The sequence below is a fragment of the Papio anubis genome, chromosome 17 (genome assembly GCF_008728515.1).
Source record: "Papio anubis isolate 15944 chromosome 17, Panubis1.0, whole genome shotgun sequence".
NCBI classification, from domain to species: domain Eukaryota; kingdom Metazoa; phylum Chordata; class Mammalia; order Primates; family Cercopithecidae; genus Papio; species Papio anubis.
Genome location: NC_044992.1, coordinates 16,443,756 through 16,463,747, shown reverse-complemented (window position 1 = coordinate 16,463,747; position 19,992 = coordinate 16,443,756). Strand labels below are relative to the sequence as shown.

General features: G+C 54.0%; 1 protein-coding gene across 10 annotated transcripts in view; it reads left to right on the top strand.

Moving 5' to 3' along the window:
* The window catches only part of FLCN (folliculin), a 26,699-nt gene extending 6,707 nt beyond the window's left edge, over window positions 1-19,992 (top strand). For 9 of the 10 annotated variants that reach the window (XM_009189782.4, XM_017950380.3, XM_031657389.1 and 6 more), the window contains 11 exons: window positions 2,347-2,619; window positions 4,210-4,356; window positions 6,682-6,903; window positions 8,341-8,501; window positions 9,383-9,474; window positions 11,720-11,910; window positions 15,060-15,173; window positions 15,712-15,835; window positions 16,885-17,016; window positions 17,111-17,216; window positions 18,356-18,557. In XM_009189782.4, coding sequence (XP_009188046.1) covers window positions 2,371-2,619; window positions 4,210-4,356; window positions 6,682-6,903; window positions 8,341-8,501; window positions 9,383-9,474; window positions 11,720-11,910; window positions 15,060-15,173; window positions 15,712-15,835; window positions 16,885-17,016; window positions 17,111-17,216; window positions 18,356-18,557 — 1,740 coding nt within the window. In that variant the 5' untranslated portion in view covers window positions 2,347-2,370. Of the gene's footprint in view, window positions 1-2,346; window positions 2,620-4,209; window positions 4,357-6,681; window positions 6,904-8,340; window positions 8,502-9,382; window positions 9,475-11,719; window positions 11,911-15,059; window positions 15,174-15,711; window positions 15,836-16,884; window positions 17,017-17,110; window positions 17,217-18,355 lie in introns of all 10 variants that reach the window. The other variant, XM_003912397.5, reaches the window with a different exon arrangement.

The window sequence follows — 19,992 nt, the reverse complement described above, 5'->3', positions numbered from 1 at the left end:
TTGCCCAGGCTCCAGTTCAGTGATGCGATCTCGGCTCACTGCAACCTTGCCTCCTGGGTTCAAGTGACTCTCATGCCTCAGCCTCCTGAGTAGCTGGGACTACCAGTGCACACCACCACGCCTGGCTAATTTTTGTATTCTTAATAGAGACAGGGTTTCACCGCTTCGCCCAGGCTGGTCTCAAACTCCTGACCTCAAGTGATCCACCCACCTTGGCCTCCCAAAGTGCTGGGATTACAGGCGTGAGCCACTGTGCCGGCCTCTCCTAGCTAATTTACATTTTAAATTTAAGTTGTCACACATGGCTGTGGCCACCATATGGACAGTGTGGGTCTGGCTGCATGTGTCAGGCTGTGTCACATGTTAGGCTGTTGGCTGTGGCTGTCCCCACTGTGCACCTTTGCTTCTGCGGTCTCGTTTCCCGAACTTCTCTGCCTGTCAGAACCCCATGACACACCCCCATTGTAAAGCCTTCTCTGGCTTTCCTGCATCCGTTAGGAAGGTATATGGATGCCGCCGCGGCCAGCCCTCTGCAGTGTGTTTGTGGTGTCCCTCAGACTTTGTGCCTGTAGCTGCCCTTGGCCTTTGCATGGCTCCGCCAGCATCCCAGCCATACTGTGGCCAAGCTTGGGGCTTCCCTTGACTCCACGTCCGCACCAGGTGTCCCATTGCTGGCTCTGCCACAGAAACTCTCCAAAGGGCTCTTTCTACCCACTCCCGTGAGCTTTTTCTCCACCGGAAACTGTGTTAAGGTCACCTTTGACCTCATCATTGTTCTGCAGGTTACCATTCCCCCTTTTTAAAAGATTGTGGTGAAATAATACATGACCTAAAATGTGCCATTTGAACCACCGTTGGGCGTGCAGTGCCGTGGCATGAAGTATGTTCACAGTGCTGTGCAGCCATTGCCACCTTCCATCTCTAGAACTGTGCCCTGCTCTTCCCTCTCCGTCCCTGGCAGCCGCCATTCCGCGCTCTGTCTCTGTGGCTTTGAGGGCTCTAGGTACCTCATATCTAAGTGGAATCCTACAGTGTTTATCTGTTTGTGACCAGTGTAGATCACTTGGCGTAATGTCCTCCAGGTTCAGCCGTGCCATAGCTGTGGCAGGGTTTCCTTTTTAAGGCCATGTGACATTCCAGTCCCACCTTGCTAAAGTAGTTTGTTCACCTGGTCACTGGGGTGACCCTGGAGCTCCGTTCTGGCCTCACTGCCTGAGCTTGGTCACCTTGGCTAGCTGTCCTCCCTTCTCCACCTCTGAGCCTGCAAGGGCTGCACTCTACAGAGGTCCCACGTGCCATCCCTGACCGCAGCGCTTGGCTCTGCTGCAGTGGCCCGTCCCCGTGAAGGCTTGGCAGGCACTCACTGAGCCTCCTCCCCTGCTCACTCCTCCTCTGGACTCTGCACCCCCACCCGCACTGTGCCACTTCACCATCTGCCACCCTGGCCCGGGACACTGTCCCTTCCTGTTCAGATCAGTCAGCAGGGTGCCTCAGCTTGTTCCCCACCTCCACCCTGGCCCCCGCCATCTTTTCTGCACATGGGCATGACTGAACCTTTTCAAGTGAAGTTCACATTCTCTCATGTCTCATCAGAACCCCTAAAGCCTCCCCAGTCTCTGATAACATATCCAGGGTCTTTCTGTGGCCTGGAGGAGCTGTAAGATCTGCTTCCTAAAGCCTCCACCCTGTCTGCTGCTCCTCTCCAAACACCGGACCCTACACACCCCTCTGGCAGTACAGCACCCACCCTGCCCTTCATCTCTTGCTTGGCCCGTAAGCCAGTCCTTCCAGGCTCCTGCCTCCTCTGGTCATTCCCCACGCGGGCCTCTCGCAGGAAGCAGTTTTCCTGTGTCCGCCCCCCACCCCCTGCAGGAGGTAAGCTGTGGAGGGAAGCACTGTGTCACCTAGCGCCTCGCCTCACACGGAGCAGGTGCCCAGCAGATATGTATTGGGTGGAGGACCCTCTCCCTGTGGCCTTTTATCTGTTTGTTCCCATGGGGTTTGCCATGTTTGGCTGCAGTTCATGTCACTCGAGGACATTCCTTCCCTGTGCCGTTGGCTTTGCGACTCTGGCTCTGTCACAACTCCAGCTGTGCTATCACTGGTCCACATCGTCCCCTCCCCTGTTTCCTGTGACTCCGGTGGGAAGATCCTGTCTCTGTTCCTCTCCTCTCTCCTGCATCCAGTGCAGCACTGGGGCAAAGCAAGGGGATGGGGAACTGGCGGGTGGCCTCTCCTGGGCAGGCAACCATGGCACCCAGGTGCTCCCTGTGCTCCAGAGGGGCTGGGGAGGTTTCATGGGGTGAATAGGCATTGGCGAGCTGACATGTCCCCTGTCCTCCGCAGGCCTCTCGCAGTCTCCAAGGCACCATGAATGCCATCGTGGCTCTCTGCCACTTCTGTGAGCTCCACGGCCCCCGCACTCTCTTCTGCACGGAGGTCCTGCACGCCCCACTTCCCCAAGGGGCTGGGAATGAGGACAGTCCTGGCCAGGGCGAGCAGGCGGAGGAAGAGGAAGGCGGCATTCAGATGAGCAGTCGGATGCGTGCACACAGCCCCGCAGAGGGGGCCAGCGTTGAGTCCAGCAGCCCAGGGCCCAAAAAGTCGGACATGTGCGAGGCAAGTGTCTTTGGGGTTTTCGTTTTGCGATCCCTGTAGTAGGTGTGGGATGGACGGGAGGACCTGAGAGCAGTGGATGGAGCCTCCCAGGGTGACACAGACTGCTTCCCAGGGGCCCTTCAGTTCCTTCTGCTTGTCCTGACTGTAGCTTTTGTTTGTTTGTTTGTTTTTGAGACAGAGTTTTGCTCTTGTTGCCCACGCTGGAGTGCCATGGTATGATCATGGCTCACTGCAACCTCCGCCTCCCAGGTTCAAGCGATTCTCCTGCCTCAACCTCCTGAGTACTGGGATTACACGTGGCTGCCACCACGCCCGGCTAATTTTGTGTTTTAAGTAGAGATGGGGTTTCACCATATTGGGCAGGCTGGTCTTGAACTCCTGACCTCAGGTGATCCACTTGCCTTGGCCTCCCAAAGTGCTGAGATTACAGGTGTGAACCATCATGCCCCGCCTGTGTTAACTTCTTTAACCCACTCTGCCTCCCTGCCGTGGCCTTCATGTTTGTATTCACACACTCCAGCCTGTCCTGGAGGCAGGTCCCCAAAGACCCCTGTTCCCAGCGGAGTTTCCTGCTCCCAGCGGAGTTTCCTGCTCCCAGGACCCCCAGTGTTCTCGGCGGGTCACTCCATCAGCTCTCAAGCTCTTGGGAATGAGTGTGAGTTTTCCCCCGTGGGCCACTTGTTTGTGCGGAGGACCTGGGTCAGGGCCCGAAATCAGGGCTGAGTGTCGGACCTGTCACTGCAGTGCAAACAGGAACCCAAGCTTGTTCTTTTGGTTCCGCTGCAGAAGCAGAGGACGTGTGAGAGCTGCGTCCATTGCTGGAAATGCCTGTGAGGAATGGGGGGTGGGGAGCACCTCAGACCGGGGAAGGAGGGCACTGCCAGGCCGCTGGGGCGTCCTTGAGCTGGTGTTGGGGTTGCCCTTGGAGGAATCCTGTGACATTGTGGGGAGGGGCTTGCCTGACGCACTGCCACGCAGTCTTGGGGTCGGGGCAGCTCCAGGGCGTGCAGCCTCAGCACCGGAGTGATGGTGGCTGCAGCGGGGCAGCGAGGCAGTGGGGCTGCCGGGGTGAGCTGCCACACCAACATCCTGGAGCTTGGTGCCCGGCCTGTTCTTTATTAGGCCTCTCGCCTGTGCTGAGGCCCCTTCCAGGTGTTATTTCAGAGCCAATGACAGAGGCTGGGGGGCAGTGGGTAATGCTACCACCACAGAGCCCCTCACCCTCCGGCCAGCTGCTTCTCACCTCAGCCTCAGTTTTGTCTTCTGTAGAATGGGGCTTCTCACAGACGTTATCTCAGAGGGTGGCACTTGGGATTGAATGAGATGGAGCATGCAGGGCCCTTTTCATGTTGTCTGCTTCGTAAGCGCTCAGCAAGTATCTGTTGGGAACAGCCTCTGGCAATCTCTGTGATCTCTGTGTTCTGTTTTCCTCTTTAGGAAACATTTAAATCTTCAGATAAGTATAAATCTGGAAGCCAATTATTTTTATACAAAAATAGCTTGAGTTTTCCAAGCTCAGATTTGCATAAACCTAAGAGTTTGTTGCCCTGCTTTCCAACTAACAGATTTACTTTTCCTTTTCATGGACAGGGCTGCCGGTCACTTGCTGCAGGGCACCCGGGGTATATCAGCCACGATAAAGAGACCTCCATTAAATACGTCAGCCACCAGCACCCCAGCCACCCCCAGCTCTTCAGCATCGTCCGCCAGGCCTGTGTCCGGAGCCTGAGCTGTGAGGTGAGCCTCGCGATCACAGAACCTGTCTCTGTGGGAGCCCACATGCTCCCAGGTGCTCTGGATGGGCTCGGAGTCAGCACTGCACAGGGAGGCAGGCACTGGTCCTCTCTAAGGGCAGACCTGCAGATCAGCACAGCACAGGGTACAGGATGCCTCCGTTGTCCAAAATTGCAGCAGAAGTCATGTTGGACTTGCCGAGCATTTTCTGAGTGGGTGCTAGCTTTTGCACTTTAAGCACCAAACTTTTATTATTTGTCCTTTTATTATTGTTTTCTTTTTTCCTTCTTTTGTGGCAGGGTCTCGCCCTGTCGTCCAGGCTGGAGTGCAGTGGCGCCGTCATGGTTCACTGCAACCTCAAACTCCTGGGCTCAAGCGATCCTCCAGCCTCAGCCTCCCAGGTGGCTGGGACCACTGGTGTGTACCACCATGCTCAGCTGGGGATTTTTTGTTGTTTCTGTTAAGACAGAGTCTCACTCTGTCGCCCAGGCTGGAGTGCAGTGGTGCAATCTCACTGCAACCTCCATTCCAGGTTCAAGCGCTTCTTCTGCTTCAGCCTCCTGAATAGCTGGGACTACAGGCGTGCGCCACCATGCCCGGCTAATTTTTTGTATTTTTAGTAGAGACGAGGTTTCACCGTATTGGCCAAGCTGGTCTCGAACTCCTGACCTTGTGATTCGCCTGCCTCGGCCTCCCAAAATGCTGGGATTACAGATGGGAGCCACTGTGCCCAGCCTTTTAAAAATTTTTTTGTAGAGATGAGGTCTCACTATGTTGCCCAGTTTGGTCTCAAACTCAAGCAATCCTCTGGCTCATCCTCCCAAAGCACTGGGATTACAGGTGTGAGCCGCCACACCCAGCCTTGTGTGTCCATTCTTGATGGATGTATTCCTAAGATAGGAAGCATTTTTGGTTAGGTGGTTCATTGCATCAACATCACCTTTTTATTATCTCAGTCCTCATTCCAAGTCTCGGTGATGGTCCCCTGCTGCTCTCAGCCTGCTGAGGTGTGGATGATTTGTTCCTAAATTACGTCACTGCTGCTGTTGCTCTTGACCCTTAGCTCTTAGGTCTTTGTCTGTTACAAAGAATCCGTCGGCCGGGTGTGGTGGCTCACTCCTGTAACCTCAGCACTTTGGGAGGCCGAGGCGGGCGGATCACAAGGTCAGGAGATGAAGACCATCCTGGCTAACATGGTGAAACCCCGTCTCTACTAAAAATACAAAAAATCAGCTGGGCGTGATGGCAGGCACCTGTAGTCCCAGCTACTCTGAAGACTGAGGCAGGAGAATGGTGTGAACCCAGGACGTGGAGCTTGCAGTGAGCCGAGATTGCACCACTGCACTGCAGCCTGGGCAACAGAGCGAAATTCCATCTCAAAAAAAAAAAAAGACTTCGTCGTTCAGTTACTAAACTTCCTTGTTATCGGTTTCCACCCAGTCAGACACACCGAGCTCCCTTGCTGTTCTCATTCAGTGTGGCTGTGTGCCTGCCCTCAGCTGTCCTCTCCTTTTAATTTGCTACCTCTGGTCTGCTAGCAGGCAGCTCAGCGTGTCTTAGAATTGTGTGTTAAGGAAGAGTAAGTATGTTGTGAGGAGGGACTGAAGTCCTCTTAGAAGAAGAAAGTATGTGGGGCCGGGCGTGGTGGCCCACTCCTGTAATCCCAGTACTTTGGGAGGCTGAGGTGGGCAGATCACCTGAGGTCAGGAGTTCAAGACCAGCCTAGCCAACATGATGAAACCCCCTGTCTCACAAAAATACAAAAAAATTAGCCAGGCGTGGTGGCACACACTTGGAATCCCAGCTACTCTTGAAGCTGAGGCAGGAGAATTACTTGAACCCAGGAGACGGAGGTTGCAATGGGCCGAGATCACGCCACTGCACTCCAGCCTGGGCGACAAGCGAGACTCCATACTGCCTCCCTCCCCCCCAAAAAAAAGAATAAAATGTGCAGATTTCAGTGCAGGGAGAGTGCAGTGGCTGCTTTAACCTGCTGGTTCTTCTGCATGCTCCGGGTGAGTAAGCTGGTACATTTGAGTCTGGGAGAGGTGTGACATATGCATGGGAGTTATTTATGGCTCAAGGTGGAAAAAAAGCAGTGAACCTTGTTGCTGGCCCTTGCAGTCCACGATGACAAGTGGTGTTGGCAGCTTGACCACAGGAGCAGAAGAGGACAGTCTTTAGCTCTCATGGTCCCCACCGTGCCACTCTCCCCTGTTATTAACGCTGGCTGATTTGTGCCAGCTGACTGAAAAGTCTGAAGAAGAGGCTTTGATTTGGTACAACTAAGTGAGGAAAGGGCTATCTGAGTCGCTGGTGTCCCTCCAGGTCTGCCCTGGCCGCGAAGGCCCCATCTTCTTCGGAGATGAACAGCACGGCTTTGTGTTCAGCCACACCTTCTTCATCAAGGACAGCCTGGCCAGGGGCTTCCAGCGCTGGTACAGCATCATCACCATCATGATGGACCGGATCTACCTCATCAACTCCTGGCCCTTCCTGCTGGGGAAGGTCCGGGGAATCATCGATGAGCTCCAGGGCAAGGCGCTCAAGGTGAATGCAGAGGCGAGATGCCAGGGTGGCAGGGGCCCCTGCACTGCAAGAGTCGCTCTGTGCTGAGGTTAAAGCCTGGAGCCCGGGTGGCGTCTTCCTCTCTGCTTGCAGCCGCTGCACTGTATGAATTGTAGTCTCTTGGCATCAGGGCTAGAGGTCGTGGTGAGGAGCCTCCCAGGCCATCCTGCCTGCTTTACTGGTCTCTCCTGCCCCTGCTGTCCCGGTTCTAGCTGAGCTCTGGTTTCTTTGCTGCAGTCAGACCTCTGGTATCTTTGTTTCCTCTGGCCTTTGTCTCAGGGATGTCTATTAATCCCATTGAGTTGCACCACCGAACGTAGGCTCGGTGGAGCTGTGGAGCTGCGGCTCAGGCCAGGCCAGGTCATGCTCTGGTAACAAACAGCTTCCGGATCTCAGCACCTTCAAGCCACAGGGCCCGTTTCTTGCTCATGCTGTGTGCTTTCCAGGAGAGCGGGGCTCTGCTTCCTGTGATTGTCCTGGCAGGCAGAGTGGTAGCTGTATGAAAATGTCGCCCCTAGGCTGGGTGCGGTGGCTTACGCCTGTAATCCCAGCACTTTGGGAGGCTGAGGTGGGCAGATCACCTGAGGTCGGGAGTTTGAGACCAGCTTGACCAACGTGGAGAAACCCCTCTCTTCTAAAAATACAAAATTAGTCGGGCATGGTGGCACATGCCTGTAATCCCAGCTACTTGGGAGGCTGAGGCAGGAGAAACGCTTGAACCCGAGAGGCGGAGGTTGCAGTGAGCTGAGATCGCACCACTGCACTCCAGCCTGGGTGACAGAGTGAGACTCCATCTCAAAAAAAAAAAAAAGAAAAAAAAGAAAAACTAGCCGGGCGAGGTGGCGGGCGCCTGTAGTCCCAGCTACTCGGGAGGCTGAGGCAGGAGAATGGCGGGAACCCGGGAGGCGGAGCTTGCAGTGAGCTGAGATCCGGCCACAGCACTCCAGCCTGGGCGACAGAGCAAGACTCCGTCTCAAAAAAAGAAAAAAAATGTTGCTCCTTCTGCCCTCCAGAAGCATGGACGGTGCTAGGAGCCTTGTTTCTCTCAGCTTGTTGGCCAGAGCCAGTCACGTGTGCGTTAGCCAAGTAGTGTACCCAGAAGGGGAGGCGGAGACAGGTGGGGAGCAGCGCAGATGGCCACTCACGAGAATCCCCCCGGGTGCCTTGGGTCGCTCATTAGGAAGGGGACAGGAGAAGCTCAACCGATTCCTGTGCTCAGGTGGCTCCTGATCTAGCCGGAGGCGGAGCTATGCTGTTGGGAACGATTGGACTGGTGGCAGCGTGTGTGCTCTGCACGGAGAGAGTGCAGTGGGACTGAGCCTCCAGGAGTCAGGTCCTGGAGGTGGCTGTGAATGAGTGGGGGTCCGGGCTGCCGGCAGCTTTGGCTAAAAGAGGCCGTCCCTTCCCTTTGCGTTTCAGGTGTTTGAGGCAGAGCAGTTTGGATGCCCACAGCGTGCTCAGAGGATGAACACAGCCTTCACGCCATTCCTACACCAGAGGAACGGCAATGCCGCCCGCTCGCTGACATCGCTGACAAGTGATGACAACTTGTGGGCGTGCCTGCACACCTCCTTTGCCTGGTAACGGGCGCCTCCGCTTTTGGCATATCCGTTAGTGTAGAGCAGTCACGATACATTGGTTGGCTTGTATCTGTTCTGCCACAGATTTGGGAGAACAGTGCTTAGCCGAGTTTTCTTGCTGCCTCTGCGAGGAGCGCTGGCCTGTGGGCACTTGTCAGTGAGCACAGATCTCGGCCGAGAGTCCTTGTTCTCTGGGCCTCTTCCCCTGAGTGTGCAGAAAACTTATTGAGGTGGAACTCGCTTCTTCTTGGGTTCAAATTATTCTCCTGCCTCAGCCTCCCAAGTAGGTGGGACTACAGGCGACTGCCACCACATCCAGCCAATTTTTCTATTTTTGGTAGAGACGGGGTTTCACCATGTTGGCCAGGCTGGTTGCAAACTCCTGATCTCATGTGATCCACCCGCCTCAACCTTCCAGAGTGCTGGGATTATAGGCGTGAGCCACTGCGCCCAGCCCATTTTTTTTTTTTAAAGCAAATCTGAGTTGTATCGTTCCAGCCATAAATATGATCATAATACTGTGATCATGTCCAACAAAATGGACAGACTCCTGAGTGTTCTCCAGGCTGCAGGCCCTTGTGCAGTTTCCCTTTTGTCTCACAAGTGACTGCGCTGGCATCGGAGCAGCACCCCAAGTCTCTCTGGTTTAGAACAGCTCTCCCTTGCATCCCCTCCTGTCCAGGTTCCTCCCATCCGTCTTTTGAAGGACCTTGGTCATTGGCTTATGGAACTGCCTGCATGCGGGATCTGGCTGCTTGTGCCCTGGTGGTGTTCTTTTATACCCATGTTTTCCTTTAACTGGTAGGATCAGGGGCTGGGTGAGCGTCAGGTTTGCTTTGTCCTTTGGCGAGAAGGCTCATAGCTGGCGCTGTGTTCTCCAGGCTCCTGAAGGCGTGTGGCAGCCGGCTGACCGAGAAGCTCCTGGAAGGTGCTCCGACCGAGGACACCTTGGTCCAGATGGAGAAGCTCGCTGGTGAGGCGGGGTGCTGTTGCCGGGGCCTTGGCCCAGATGGCCGTGGGGCGGTACCAGCTCTCTGCTCTCCTGGCAGGAAGAGCTGAGGGAGGGAAATGCGGATCTGAATCAGCCCAGAGGAGCCTTCGGGGAGCTCACCCTCTGATCTTGGTGTGATGGTTGTGATTTCCTGTCTCACTTGCCTTGACCGCCGTGTGAAAGAATCTGTTCCCCAGCTAGGTGGGGAAAATTCACAGGTGGGCTGTCCCTAGAGAGAACTGGCTGATTGAAGGCTTCTCGTCCCGATTTTGTGATAGCCAAGTGCTTGGCCTGGTTGGACCCAAGTTTTCCATCAAGGGCAGTGGTTCCCTGACCTCCCAGGTGCCTGGGCTTCCCCAGGTTCCTGATCTGGGGCTCGGGGCCCTGTGTCTGGGGATCCTGGCACTGTGTCGCCAGCCCAGAAGCACTGGGCCAGTCTTGGCCAAGCTTTCCATCAGGGATGATTTGATCTTGGTGCTACAGATCTGTGGTTACGACCATTGTTCCACACCGTGAGTAATTAATAATGCTTCCCATGCTTCTGCTTGCAAATGACCAGCCTTCCAAACAGCTGGAGCTATTTCGAGGTGTTTCTGCAGGCAAGTGCAGGCGTGCCCTCAAATAAGCTTTGCCGGTGGACTCTTAGCAAGAGTGGAACCCGGTCAGGAAAGACAAAGCCTGGGAATCCACCCCCATGCCCTGTGGGTTGGCTGGCCCTGGAGCCATTTATTATAGTGCCAGTCATGTTTCTAGGCAGGTGCAGATGGCAAGGGCAGTGTCTTGGTGAGCTTTTTAGCACAAAGAGCTGGGTCTGTCGAAGCCTTTGTGAGAGCTGGAAACGCAGGTGTGCTGGGCATGCGAAGTGTGGGGTTTCGGGCTCAGGGCCTCAGACAGACCTGGCTTCGCGTCCTGGCTCTGCTTCTCACATGCACCCTTCCCTTTGGGTCTCGTGATATGAAATGGAGATGTCGTCATTTGTGAGGGCTCCATGAAGATTCACTGAAATGACAAATACTCATTTCTTCATCTGCGAAATGGAGATAATAGTGCTGACGTCAGAACAGCTGAGAGGACTAAATGAAATGATGTTGGATGCAACCATAAAGAAGAGTGAAGTCGGGCACTGGTGCATGCCTGGAATCCCAGCACTTGGGAGACCGAGACAGGCGGATCGCTTGAGCTCAGGAGTTTGAGACCAGCCCGAGCAACATAGGGAGGTCCAGCCTCCACAAAAAATATGAAAAGTAGCTGGACGTGGTGGCGCATGCCTGTAGTCCCAGCTACTTGGAAGGCTTCGTTGGGAGGATCACTTGATCCCAGAAGATTGAGGCTGCAGTGAGCTGCGATCGTGCCACTGCATTCCAGCCTGGGCAACAGAGCCAGACCGTGTCTCAAATAAAGAAGATGGGAATAGTAGACACTGGGGACTCCAGAAGGAGGGAGGGAGGGAGGTAGGGAGGGGAGCAAGGGCTGAAATACTTTCTATCGGATACTATCTGGGCATATTACTTCCTGTGGTTCACTGTCTGGGTGACAGGATTCATAGAAGCCCAAACTTTAGCACCACGCAGCATACCCTTGTAACAGCCGCACACGTACGCCCTCAATCTAAAATAAAAGTGGATTGGGAGGCCGAGGCAGGCGGATCATGAGGTCAGGAGTTCGAGACCAGCCTGGCAGATATGGTGAAACTCTGTCTCTACTAAAAATACAAAAATTAGCTAGGTGTGGTGGCCCGCGCCTGTAGTCCCAGCTACTCAGGAGGCTGAGGCAGAAGAATCACTTGAACCCGGGAGGCAGAGGTCGCAGTGAGCCGAGATGGTGCCATTGCATTCCAGCCTGGGTGACAGAGCAAGATTCCGTCTCAAAAAAAAAAAAGTGGAAAAAAAAGAAACAATGTGTAGATCCTCAAGAGCTGTGGCTGACTGGGTGTGCTCCGTAGGCACACTGTTGGCGTTTTTCTCACTGGTTTGAGTTTTCTCACCAGCAAAGAACAGCTGACGGTCTTTCCGTAGGTGCTTCTAAGAGAGATGTGTGGTGCCCTGCGCTAAGCAGACAGCAACTGAGCCCTCCCTCCCACCCCAGGGCTCCCAGAGCAATGGGGAGCATGGGACCTGGCTGCAGCCAGGAATCTACACTGACTGGCTCAGCCCACCATGTGCCTTGGGCTGAAGTCAGGGGACAAGACTGTTTGTATTTGTAACTGTCCGTGTTGTCTGTCTTGCAGATTTAGAAGAGGAATCAGAAAGCTGGGACAACTCTGAGGCTGAAGAGGAAGAGAAAGCCCCTGTGTTGACGGAGGGTGTAGAAGGGCGGGAGCTGACCCAGGGCCCAGCAGAGTCCTCCTCTCTCTCAGGCTGTGGGAGCTGGCAGCCCCGGAAGCTGCCAGTCTTCAAGTCCCTCCGGCACATGAGGCAGGTAGGCAGCAGGGGCAAAGCACATCAGGAACTCGGGAGGAGAGCCCAGCCACACGCCTTGCCTCTGGACCCTGCATCTTCAAAACCCTGCAGGAAGTGACTGACAGACTCCTCGGTGGGTGGCTGGGGGCACGGGGCGTCGGGGGTATTAGCCCTAGGATCAGTGCTCACCTTTCAGTGATGACCTAAGTATCTTCAAAGAAAAGCCCAGATAGTTGGCATCCCATGGTCCTCTAATCCTCTAAGAACCTCCTAAAGGCATTGAACAGCACCATAATTGGTTTGGATGCAGCCTGGATCCTGCCCATTGAAAGTCATGGTCATTCTTGGCTGGATGCGGTGGCTCACGCTTGTAATCCCAGCACTTTGTGAGGCCGAGGGGGGCGGATCACGAGGTCAGGAGATTGAGACCAGCCTGGCCAACATAGTGAAACCCCATCTCTACTAAAATATAAAAATTAGCTGGCTATGGTGGTGTGCACCTGTAGTCCCAGCTACTCGGGAGGCTGAGGCAGGAGAATCACTTGAACCTGGGAGGCAAAGGTTGCAGTGAGCCGAGATTGCGCCACTGTACTCCAGCCTGGGTGACAGAGTGAGATTCCATCTCAAAAAAAAAAAAAAAAAAAAAGAACCTGCATACAAACCATAGTAGTAAACAGCAGCCAATCCATGGAATATGATTAATTAGAAGAAATGGGCAGTGTGTGTTTAGGGTGATGTATGTACATGTGTGCCTGCCAGACCTGACAGAATCTAACAGCGTTGCCTCCGGGTGTATCGAGTCAGATGCCGGGAGAGAGGGGTGCGGGTTGCTGGATTACAAGGGCAGGCTGCCTTCTTACAAGATTCTCCTGTGTGTGTTTTTCCAATGAGCACTGATTCATCAGAAGAGAGTTCCTTGTTTTGGAAAATGGAGTGAGACTGATTTCATGGCAGATGTCCTTGGGGCTTCTGGATGAAAACACTCATTCCATCAAAATCCTGCATTTGGCTGAAACCTTCCTTGTCCATTGCTTATGTGGATGAAGGTTGGAAGGGGTCTGGAATTCCTCTGGAGGTGGGACTGTGTTGAGGCTGTTGGGGTTTGGTGAAACGTGGTATTGTGGTCTCTCTCTTACACTGTGTTTCAAAGCTGCGTTTGTCTTCTTAGAAGCCATGAGACAGCAGGCTGGACTTTCCTAAGGTGTCAGTGTCACGGAAGTTAATAATGGGGTGTGGGGAGAGGCTGTTCTAGGTTAAAGAGTAAGGACAGGCCGGGTGCGGTGGCTCACGCCTATAATCCCAGCACTTTGGGAGGCCGAGGCGGGCAGATCATGAGGTCAGGAGGTCGAGACTATCCTGGCTAACACGGTGAAACCCCATCTATACTAAAAATACAAAAATTTAGCCGGGCGTGGTGGCAGGCGCCTGTAGTCCCAGTTACTTGGGAGACTGAGGCAGAAGAATGGCGTAAACTCGGGAGGTGGAGCTTGCAGTGAGCCAAGATCGTACCACTGCACTCCAGCCTGGGTGACAGAGCAAGACTCCATCTCAAAAAAAATAGAAAGAAAAAGAGGCCGGGCGCGGTGGCTCACGCCTATAATCCCAGCACTTTGGGAGGCCGAGGCGGGCGGATCACAAGGTCAGGAGACCATCCTGGCTAACACGGTGAAACCCGTCTCTACTAAAAATACAAAAACAAAATTAGCTGGGTGTGGTGGCGGGCACCTGTAGTCCCAGCTACTCAGGAGGCTGAGGCCAGAGAATGATGTGAACCCAGGAGGCAGAGCTTGCAGTGAGCCGAGATTGCACCACTGCACTCCAGCCTGGGCAACAGAGCGAGACTCCGTCTCAAAAAAAAAGAAAGAAAAAGAAGGAAGGAAGGAAGGAGAGAGAGAGAGCAGGAAAGAAGGAAAGAAAGGAAGAGAAAAGGAAGGAAAGAGAAAGAAAAAAAAAAAAAGAAAGAAAAAGGACATGGCAACGAAACGCAATCATGGTCCTGTAGTAGCTCCTGGATCCAAAGAACAGCAGCCGTCAAGCAGGCAGGTGCTCCGGGCTTGAGCACGCGGCTGGATATCAGGTGCATCCATCCGGGCCCTCCTGGCTGCAGTCATGGTCTCAGCTGTGGAGATGCCCTTGTTCTCCTGGGTGCTGCCATGTCGAGGGCCCTATAGCTTGCTTTCAAATGGTTCAGCAGAAAGTGTCTGTAGAGAGAAGGTGAATATTGCAGAAGGTTAACATTTTTTTGCTGCAAATTTTTAAAAACAAAATTGGGAGAAAGATCTTGGAGCCAGAGCTTTGAAATCGAGTTTCAGTGCAAACCTGGAGCTTCTGTCTCTGCCCCTTTAACCCTGGGCTGGGCATCCTGGGCTGGGGATCCTGGCACTGTGTCACCAGCCTGGAAGCACTGGGCCAGTCTTGGCCAAGCTTTCCATCAGGGATGATTTGATCTTGGTGCTACAGGTCTGTGGTTACGACCATTGTTCCACACCGTGAGTCATTAATAATGCTTCCCATGCTTCTGCTTGCAAATGACCGGCCTTCCAAACAGCTGGAGCTGTTTCGAGGTGTTTCTGCAGGCAAGTGCAGGCGTGCCCTCAAATAAGCTTTGCCGGTGGACTCTTAGCAAGAGTGGAACCCGGTCAGGAAAGACAAAGCCTGGGAATCCACCCCCATGCCCTGTGGGTTGGCTGGGCACCTGCCTCCCTGAGAAGATGAGTGGCTTTTTCCTGAGCCCTGTCTTTGCTCTACAAAGTTTTATGAACATGGCGGGGCGCGGTGGCTCAAGCCTGTAATCCCAGCACTTTGGAAGGCCAAGACGGGCGGATCACGAGGTCAGGAGATCGAGACCATCCTGGCTAACACGGTGAAACCCCGTCTCTACTTAAAAAAATACAAAAAACTAGCCGGGCGAGGTGGCGGGCACCTGTAGTCCCAGCTACTCGGGAGGCTGAGGCAGGAGAATGGCGTGAACCCAGGAGGCGGAGCTTGCAGTGAGCTGAGATCCGGCCACTGCACTCCAGCCTGGGCCACAGAGCGAGACTCCGTCTCAAAAAAAAAAAAAAAAAAACCCACAAAGTTTTATGAACACACAAATAAATAACTTAATGGGAAGGGAGAGAAAAACCATTTCTGCTAGTCACGCCGAAAGCCCTGCACTCTCTTGTTTAGGTCCTGGGTGCCCCGTCTTTCCGCATGCTGGCCTGGCACGTTCTCATGGGGAACCAGGTGATCTGGAAAAGCGGAGACGTGGACCTCGTCCAGTCAGCTTTTGAAGTGCTTCGGGTGAGAACGTCTTTTCCTTAGGTGTGCGGTGCAGGGCAGTACTGGCCTGGTGCCTGGTATCGGGTGGGGATGCTAAGCTGCACCGACCGTCCAGCGCAGAACCGCGTGCACCACGCTGTCTCCACCTGGAGACCCGGGTCTGGTCTGATGACGTTTAAATCATCAGAAGGATGAGTGTGCCTAGGCCTGAGAGGGAACAAAAATGCATATGACACAGTCTTGGAAAAAGCTTCTTTGTGGGATGTGGTAAGAGACAAACATCTGTGCAGGCAAAGATTAATATAAGAGTTAACACCACAGAGCCAGGGGCGGTGCAAGCTGGTGTGTGACTGGTGGTCCAGACAAGAGTTAGGCACCTGGTGGTGGAGGACCACCCCCCTCCGCCCTCTAGTGGGCTGAGAGTCTGGGGACTCCTCTGGCAGGAGGGAGGGCTTGGACCGGGCTGCAGGAGGCGTGTGGGGTTTGGGTAATGGAGCATGGACGGCTGGGGCTGAGGGCTTCCTCGCATCCTTGGTCTGAGTCCTGTTGTCCTCCTCAGACTATGCTGCCCGTGGGCTGCGTCCGCATCATCCCGTACAGCAGCCAGTACGAGGAGGCCTATCGGTGCAACTTCCTGGGGCTCAGCCCACACGTGCAGATCCCCCCCCACGTGCTCTCCTCAGGTGCGTGCCACCGCGGGCTGTGGGGCCATGCCCTGCGCTGAGGGTCCCCATGCCTCAGGCCCAGAGTGGAACCAGATCTCTGTCATGGGTTGTGGAGAGGAGGCCTCATTGCAGGGCCAGCTTCCCCCATGGCTCTGGGCCTCTGTGTTCTGTCTTCACACAGGCAGCAGTGGGTGAGTGGACCTGATGGGAAGGGTGGCTGGCAGGGACTGTCGTCAGTGGGCTGCAGGTCACCATCCTGGGGTGGGAGGATGTGTCCCTGGCTGGAGGATCCTGGTCGTCCTGGTGAGTGGGTGCCCATGAGACAGAGGCCTGCTGAACACTGGGCGTGAGCCGCCTGCTTCTGTGGGCCCCACCGTCCTCTCCTCACTCTTCTACTGTTCCCCTGTCCAGCCTTCTGCTCTCTTCCAGCCTTTTTCCTCCTCTACGTGCCCGAAGTCTTCCCGGCCTTCACTGGTGCGGTCAGGGCTCAGCAAACTCCTGGTCTTTTGGTTTGGGGATATCCAGGGGGCAGCCCCCAGGGGCTCGTCAGTGACTTCCTCCAGCACAGCTGTGCGCGGCAGCTGCTGACTCACGCGTGGTCTGAGTGGAGATGCCCTGAGCCCCCGATCAGCACCCAGGCTGGGTCCTGACTCCCTGCGAGACAGTGTCTTTTTTCCGGGTAGCATTAGAAACACAGGCTCTGGTTTCAAACAGACTTGAAATTCTTACCACTACCAGCAGGTTATTTAACATCTCCAGGCCTGTTTCCCCATCTGTAGAATAGGGTCATGGTGAGACCACCCTCGTAGGGCTGCCTAGTAAGAGGTAAATTGATGTATATAAAGTACTTTGTGATTATTGTAATATAATAAATTATTAGTTTAACTGAGGCAAACGTTAACCCTTAACTATACACAAATAACCTGAAAGGTTTTTAATACCAAAGTGTTGATCTGGGCCAGCCTTTTCACCGGCAGCCTTTCCCACCGACCTGAGATGAGCCGAGTGGGGCCTGTGGTGGGCGAGCGCAGGGGAGGTGGGGAGCCATGGACTTTGTGTTGTTACAGAGTTTGCCGTCATCGTGGAGGTCCATGCAGCCGCACGTTCCACCCTCCACCCTGTGGGGTGTGAGGATGACCAGTCTCTCAGCAAGTACGAGTTTGTGGTGACCAGCGGGAGCCCTGTAGCTGCAGACCGAGGTGGGTGCCCCCAGGCAGAGTGTCCTTTTCATGAGAAGATGCTCCCGCCCCGGGCTGACGCCTGCCCTTGCTCTGCCCCCGCCCTTCTCCCCAGTCGGCCCCACCATCCTGAATAAGATTGAAGCGGCTCTGACCAACCAAAACCTGTCTGTGGATGTGGTGGACCAGTGCCTCGTGTGCCTCAAGGAGGAGTGGATGAAGTAAGCGACAGTGTGGGCGAGGCCCCTTTGCTTGTGACCCTGGAGAAAACCTGGAGCTGTTTCCAAAAGAGGAGCTGGGCCATGGCCACTGAGGGAGGAGCTGAGAGAAGAGGTTGGGGGCGGGGTTCCAACTCCAGGTCCGCCTGTCACTTCACGGTGGCCTCGGGAAGTGGTCGTCATCTCTGCCCCTGGCTCCTGCATGGGGGGGCGGGGGTGGCGCCTGCCTCAGAGAGCGGTTGAGTCTCGGGCAAGGGCTCTGAGCTCACAGGAGGGTTCGTAATGGAAGCTGTCATCTGCTGTGCAATTAACTTCAAAACCTGAAAGCCCAGTAACCCATGCCCCGCTGGTTTTTTTTGTTTTTGTTTTTGTTTGTTTGTTTTTTTGTTTTTGAGTCAGAGCTTTACTCTTATTGCCCAGGCTGGAGTGCAATGGCATGATCTTGGCTCACCACAATCTCTGCCTCCCGGGTTCAAGCGATCAAGCGATTCTCCTGCCTCAGCCTCCTGAGTAGCTGGGATTACAGGCATCCACCACCATGCCTGGCTAATTTTTGTATTTTTAGTAGAGACAGGGTTTCAGCATGTTGACCAGGCTGGTCTTGAACTCCTGACTTTGTGATCCGCCCACCTTGGCCTCCCAAAGTGCTGGGATTACAGGCGTGAGCCACTGCACCTGGCCCCACCGCTTCTTTTTTTTTTCTTTTAAAGCAAATTTATTTCCTCCTGCCTCGATTCTTGGTAATTTTTTTGGTCAAATTTATTAATCAAACATTGTCTTGATTTAAAATCAGGCAGTGAAGCTTAGGAGCAACCAGTGTCTTCCGTGAGGTTAAGGAAGGTTTTTCTTTCTTTCTTGGCATCTTGACAACAGCTTGAGGGAGGGTGTGGGAAGCGCACAGGCCCCATACCCGACAGAGGGCCGAGGGCCGAGCCCAGCCCCGACAGCTTCCCTTCCTTGCTGGGACATAGCTCCTTTCAGCAGTTCAGGGGCCGAGCCCACTGCCCCGAGCATGTGGATTCCAGCTCTGCCTGCACAGCTCCTGCTGGTGCCGAAGCCGCGTCGCCCCCGGTGGGCCCCCGTGACCAGGGCTTGGGGGATTGGGCTGTGGCATCTGAGTGTTTTGTTTTCGTTCTCTTCAGCAAAGTAAAGGTGCTTTTTAAGTTCACCAAGGTGGACAGTCGACCCAAAGAGGACACACAGAAGCTGCTGAGCATCCTGGGTGCGTCCGAGGAGGACAACGTCAAGCTGCTGAAGTTCTGGATGACTGGCCTGAGCAAGACCTACAAGTCACACCTCATGTCCACGGTCCGCAGCCCCACGGCTTCGGAGTCTCGGAACTGACCCGCCCCACACACCTGCCCGAAGACGGGGATGGCTGTCCGCAGACTCCTCCAGCCCCGCGAGAGGAACTGTCCCTTGAGTTTCTGAACTGCTGGGAGGAGCTGTGTCCCAGTAAGGAAGGGAAACCACCCGGGCTTGGCTCGGCCCTCTGTCAGGTTTGGGGCCTGTGTGCTTCCCACACCCTCCCTCAAGCCGTTGGAATCGCTGAAGATGGCAGTGAAAGGCGGAGGGATGGTGGACTCTGTGTTCAAACCCCTTGGAGAGACGCTTAGGAGGACAGCTTGTCTCTCAGGCCCCTTGTGGACTTAGATCTCAAAACCCACAGGAGAAACAGGTCCAACTCGGCATGCAGTCGCAATAACATATCCTCTCCCGAGGTTAACATTCAAGTGTTTCTATTTTGAAATTCAGCAAGAGTTTCTGGGCCTCATGTTTGAGTGTACATTTTGCTGCGTTGTGAATATTCAGCACATTGCCAGCTCTTGGTCACTGAGTGATGGAGTTAGGGCTCCGCGAGAGACTTTGGGGAGTGAAGTGGACCTGTTCCGCATCTTCGGTCCTCTGAAATGTGTGTTCTGAAGCCATGGGCTCATCTTCTGGGGTGTTCCCCTGCAGCTACTGGTGAAGGTAACCTGGGGCTTAACAATGGAGCCCCTGATGGTTTATTTTGCTCAACATAGGTTGCTGAGGGGTCAGAGCAAGCATCTGACTTGTGCAGTCCCCTGGATATGGTGAGGCCCACCATGCTTTTATTCTGTATCGCTTTTGTCTTTATTGTGGCTTTCAACATTTACATTTGGCTACCAATAACTATTTTCAGAGGGTGGTGATTGAAAACAATTTCATCATCCCACTGTACTTTTTTGTTTTTGAGACGGAGTTTCACTCTTATTGCCCAGACTGGAGTGCAATGGCGCAATCTTGGCTCACTGCAACCTCTGCCTCCTGGGTTCAAGCGATTCTCCTGCCTCTGCCTACAGAGTAGCTGGGATTACAGGTACCCACCAACACGCCCAGCTAATTTTTATATTTTTAGTAGAGACAGGGTTTCACCATGTTGGCCGGGCTGGTCTCAAACTCCTGACCTCAAGTGATCCACCCACCTCAGCCTCCCAAAGTGCTGGGATTACAGGTGTGAGCCCCTGTGCCTGGCCCTTTTTTTTTTTTTTTTTAAGAGATGGTATCTTGCTGTATCATCCAGGCTGGTCTTGAACTCCTGAGTTCAAGCAGTCGTGCTTTAACCTACAGCTACAGGTACCCCAACTATACATTTTTAATGAGGATTCATGGCTCAGAGGGATTTTCTGGTGGTTTTGCTGATTTGTTTCTAGTTTTTTGTGTTTAACTTATATTTAACATGAAGACCAAGTTTATATAACTAGGTATCTGTATAACGCAACAACATTGGAACACAATAAAGATGTATTTTTGTAAA